The sequence below is a fragment of the Trypanosoma cruzi genome, assembly GCF_000209065.1.
Source record: "Trypanosoma cruzi strain CL Brener chromosome Unknown tcruzi_1047053505985, whole genome shotgun sequence".
In the NCBI taxonomy this organism is placed as follows: Eukaryota; Euglenozoa; class Kinetoplastea; order Trypanosomatida; family Trypanosomatidae; genus Trypanosoma; species Trypanosoma cruzi.
The window spans coordinates 1-5,262 of record NW_918654.1 but is presented as its reverse complement, the minus strand read 5'-3'; the positions used below and the strand labels follow the sequence as shown (position 1 = coordinate 5,262).

At 52.4% G+C, this 5,262-nt stretch overlaps 1 protein-coding gene across 1 annotated transcript, besides 3 other annotated features; it reads right to left on the bottom strand.

Annotated features, from left to right (window-relative positions):
- Positions 1–2,217: a sequence feature (heterozygous, non-Esmeraldo-like haplotype).
- On the bottom strand, positions 1–5,262 carry Tc00.1047053505985.9 (calpain cysteine peptidase, putative; the record flags this gene model as incomplete). Its single annotated transcript, XM_799016.1, has 1 exon — positions 1–5,262. A coding segment is annotated over one exon (5,262 nt), but the record flags the coding sequence as incomplete, so codon positions are not given.
- Positions 2,218–2,259: a sequence feature (areas merged during assembly that could not be assigned to a particular haplotype. This can correspond to areas where the two haplotypes were merged or to regions with more than two copies in the genome that were merged during assembly.).
- Positions 2,260–5,262: a sequence feature (heterozygous, non-Esmeraldo-like haplotype).

Here is a 5,262-nt window from a genome sequence, read left to right as displayed (position 1 = left end):
TCTCCTTCGCGTTCCTGCGCGGGTCCTTCTCGAGCCGTTGCCTGCGATCCTGCTCCATCGCAACAAAGTCGCTGTCGTCGTCGAGCGGCAGCTCTCGCAGCGGCACGCCCTCCGGCTTCTGGTCAAGGAACGCGCGGTCGGCAAGCTTCTTCTCGCGTGCCAGCTCCTGTGCGCGGGCATTCATGCTCTCCTCAAGCGCAGCGATCTCCCTCGCGTTCCTGCGCGGGTCCTTCTCGAGCAGTTGCCTGCGCTCCTGCTCCATCGCGACAAAGTCGCTGTCATCGTCGAGCGGCAGCTCTCGCAGCGGCACGCCCTCCGGCTTCTGGTCAAGGAACGCGCGGTCGGCAAGCTTCTTCTCGCGTGCCAGCTCCTGTGCGCGGGCATTCATGCTCTCCTCAAGCGCAGCGATCTCCTTCGCGTTCCTGCGCGGGTCCTTCTCGAGCAGTTGCCTGCGATCCTGCTCCATCGCAACAAAGTCGCTGTCGTCGTCGAGCGGCAGCTCTCGCAGCGGCACGCCCTCCGGCTTCTGGTCAAGGAACGCACGGTCGGCAAGCTTCTTCTCGCGTGCCAGCTCCTGTGCGCGGGCATTCATGCTCTCCTCAAGCGCAGCGATCTCCCTCGCGTTCCTGCGCGGGTCCTTCTCGAGCAGTTGCCTGCGCTCCTGCTCCATCGCAACAAAGTCGCTGTCGTCGTCGAGCGGCAGCTCTCGCAGCGGCACGCCCTCCGGCTTCTGGTCAAGGAACGCGCGGTCGGCAAGCTTCTTCTCGCGTGCCAGCTCCTGTGCGCGGGCATTCATGCTCTCCTCAAGCGCAGCGATCTCCCTCGCGTTCCTGCGCGGGTCCTTCTCGAGCAGTTGCCTGCGCTCCTGCTCCATCGCAACAAAGTCGCTGTCATCGTCGAGCGGCAGCTCTCGCAGCGGCACGCCCTCCGGCTTCTGGTCAAGGAACGCGCGGTCGGCAAGCTTCTTCTCGCGTGCCAGCTCCTGTGCGCGGGCATTCATGCTCTCCTCAAGCGCAGCGATCTCCTTCGCGTTCCTGCGCGGGTCCTTCTCGAGCAGTTGCCTGCGCTCCTGCTCCATCGCAACAAAGTCGCTGTCGTCGTCGAGCGGCAGCTCTCGCAGCGGCACGCCCTCCGGCTTCTGGTCAAGGAACGCGCGGTCGGCAAGCTTCTTCTCGCGTGCCAGCTCCTGTGCGCGGGCATTCATGCTCTCCTCAAGCGCAGCGATCTCCTTCGCGTTCCTGCGCGGGTCCTTCTCGAGCAGTTGCCTGCGCTCCTGCTCCATCGCAAGAAATTTTTGATCTGTATTTAGTTGGAGGTGTTGTATGTGAATTCCTTTAGGATTTGCTTCAATATATGGGTAACTTTCTTCTGTTTTTTTTGCGGGCATTGCATTTAGATTTGCTCGTAGTTCTTCTCCCTTTGAAGCAAGTTCTTCTTGTTTTTGTGGTTTTCCCCGTAGTTGTCGAAGTTCTTCTTCCTTTTGCAGAAATTCCGCATTTTTATTTGGTGTTGTTGATGTTAGTTGTACACCTAAGGGATACTGGTCAAGAAGGTTTCGTTGCTCTTCCTGTCTTATGTTTGCTATCTCCTTGGCGCGGTTTGTAAGCGCTTCTTCGATTTCTGTAAGCAGATGATCGCGGTGTTCTTCCTTTCCAGTGAGCAGCTGAAAACGCCTTGCTTCCAATTCTTGAAATGGAATATCGTACTCTAGGGAAAGGTTCTCGGCAGAGAATGGAATTTCTTCTTCCCTAATATATTGCGTCCGAGCAGATTTTTTATATTCGGCAGCAAGCTCATGAGCACGGTTATTGAGTGCTTTTTCCTTTTCAGATAACTTGCTCGCAGAAACAGGATAAGTAGACAGAATAGAAGCCCTTTCCTTTTCCAGCTCTTGAAACAGTTGATCTGTGTTAAGCGGAAGCAATTCCAAAGGCACGCCTTCAGGATGATCATCTAAGTAGTTACGGTCACGGCAAATCGCTTCATACGCAAGCTCTCTTGCACGGCCATTCAATGCCTCTTCTATAGACAGTATTTCCTCCTGGTTTCTCTTTGGCGATTGTCGTAGTCGTGCTCGATCTGCTTCAAGCTTGGAAAACTCCTCATCAGTGTCCAGTGGTAAATCATCAACAGGTACACCCCTTGGTGTAGGATCAAGATAATCTTTTCGCTCAGAGGCATTCAATGCCTTTGCAACCTGGTGCGCTCGTTCATTCATTTCGGCCTTCAAGGAGTTAATCACATTTGGATCGCTTTTGAGGGAGTTCATCGCCTCAAACAACTTCTTTTCTAACTCCATATACTCCGCATTATCATCCAATAGAAGATCCTCAACCAATCGGCCCTCTGGTTCTGGATCAAGATAATCGGCACGTAAATCCTTAACGTCTTTATTATTACTGGAGGATTCCATTTTAAGCAATTTATCCTTCAATAAAATCTCATTCGCACTATTCAATGGCATCTCTCGGATAATTTCGCTTACAGCCCCCTCATTTGCCAAAAACTCCTCATTTTTATCAAGTGGTAGATCATCAAGAGGAATGCCCAATGGCTCCGGATCCAGGAAGGCACGCTTATCCGCCAACATATTCGCCGCAAGCTCCAAGGCCCTCTCGTTCATGGCGTCCTCCAGGTTGCTGATTGCAGTCGCATTCCTGACGGGTTCCTCACGCAACAGAAGCCTCTGAATCTCCATGTCACGAAACGGACCATCGTTGTTGGTGGGAACGTCATCAATAGGAACACCATTGGGCTTCGGATTTAGAAACTTCTCCCGCTCAACCGCCTTCAGTTCGTCAGCAAGTTCAACGGCACGATCATTGAGATCATCCTCCACTTCCCGAATCGACTTTGCATTCCGTTGTGGGTACTTCTTCAGTTGTGCACGCTTCGCCTCGAGTGCCTGAAACGGAGCATCCCTGTCAACGGGAAGGAAAGACAGCGGAACACCAGCTGGTGCTGGGTCCAGGTACCCACGGTCACCTGCCAATTGCCTCCTTGCGATCTCCTCCGTGCGCGCATTCAACGCCGCCTCCACATCTTCAAGAGCCGCCTTCCGTCTCGGGTCGCGCTTCAACTGCTGGCGTTTCGCCTCCAACTCACGAAACTCCTGATCCAAGTCCAGTGGCAGGTCTTCGAGGGGGACGCCGCACGGAGATGCGCCCAAATAGTCAAGACGCTCCTTTGCATTCAGTGCCCGGGCAATCTCGTGAGCAACATCGTTCATCTCCTCCTCCAGAGCCTTCACTTTACTCGGGTCCTCGTCTCTGCGCAGCAGCTGGCGTCTTTTTGTGTCCATCGCCACAAACGACTTGTCTTCGTCCAGCGGCAACTCCCCCACGAGACGACCCTCCGGCTCGGGGTCGAGAAACGCGCGATCCAATGCAGCCTTCTTGCGAGCAATGTCACGCACCAATTTGGAAATCTCATCCTCAGTCGCCTTTATCGCCGCCGCGTTCTTCCTCGGTTCCTTCCTCAGCTCACGCAGTTGCGCCTCGCCACGCACAACCGCGTCATCAAAACCCAATCCAAGCTCCTCCAAGGAAAACCCAAAAGGCTCGGGATCCTGGAAAGCCCGCTCCTTGCGAAGCTGCAAACGTGCCAACTCCTGCGCACGGTCATTCAATGCATTTTCCAGCTCCTTTACTTTTGTCACATTTGCGCGCGGGTCCTCGTGGCGAAGGCGTAGACGTTCCACCTCCATCGTGTGAAACGGCTCGTCTAAATCCAACGACAGCTCAGACACCGGCACACCCTCAGGCTGTGGATCCAAAAAGATGTTCCGCTCATTTTCCTTTAGCTCCTTGGCAAGCACGTGTGTTCGGTCAAACAAATCATCTTCAAGAGCAACTATTGCTTTGGCATCCTTCCGGGGTTTGCGATTTAGGGCACGAAGCTCTCGCTCCAATTCCTGAAAGGCCTCATTTTCATTTAATGAAAGCAACTCAAGTGGAACACCCTCAGGCTCTGGATCAAGGAAAGTGCGCTCTTTGGCACGCAACTGCTTAGCCAATACATGAGCACGTTGATCCATCTCCTCCTCAAGGGCACTGATCTTGCTCGCATTCGCAACAGGATTTCTTTTCAGTTTCATGCGCTCACGCGCAGATGCGGCAAATGCAGAATCTCCCATAAGATGTATGTCCTGAATAGGAATGCCCTCCGGTGCCGGGTCAAGAAAAGAAAAGTCCTGGTTTCTAATATCAATTTCCACAGGAATACTCGGAATTCGTGAGGAAATTGATGTCGTACGTGTCGACGCCTTTCTTGAAGTCAAGCCTACTAACGTCTGCGGTACAGGAAGAGTAATGTTTTCTTCGTTGAGTTCGCCATTTACATCCTTAAGTTTTACGGCGTTAATAGGTGGCTCAGTTGTACGGACGTGAGCCTCCTCTGTCGCCACAATCTCCACCCTTACAGGAACAGGACCATTGGCATGCGGACATGTAATGGAAAGAACGTACCGGCCAGGGGCAGGGAGATGATGCACGATGCCAGTTTCGCGAAAATTTGTAGCGGATGCAACACCGCTTAGGTATTCATCATGTTCGTCATATAAGTACATACCAAGAAAATCCTCTGTCATCGCGTCTGAGCAATTGGCAGTACGATACGGCTTTTCCTGGCGCAGCAGAATGTGCGCGTCAGTTGTAGTATCTACTATAAAATCGACACGCTTCCTTTGCTGGCTTTCCAGTGTGACATGAGCAATTGCCGGTAAATGACGTGCCACATCCACTTTAAGTCGAGTAATACTCAACCTTTTTTCGTCATCTACGTTGGTGTACCAGTAAGACAATAGAAATCTTCCTTGCTCGTGAAACATTGCTCCAGGAACAAGATATCCAAAAAAATTTGGCGGTATAACAATTCGGTTAGCCACTTCACGGAAGTCCATGTAAAGGCCCTTGTGAATCATTTGGTGGTTATTCGCTGTCAATAAATAGGTGGGAATCATCGTCTTGTCCGTATTTTGAGAGAGCACCAGACCGCATTGAATATAATCTAACTCCTGTTGTGGCAATAGGTGAAGTTTGTGTCGTTGGTCCGGCTGACCAATCATGGCCATGATCTGCAATGGCTCCTCAGAATTGTTTCGCACCACATAAAGTGGATTCTCGCGCCATGTCACAAGAGTAGGGTTGCCGCCATTCGTGCCTTCACCCCACTCGCTGCTGAAATGCCAACCAGGTAACGCCACACCACGAATCAGAACCTTCTCTATGCTGGAAAAAGTCTCAAGAAACATACCAACGGGCA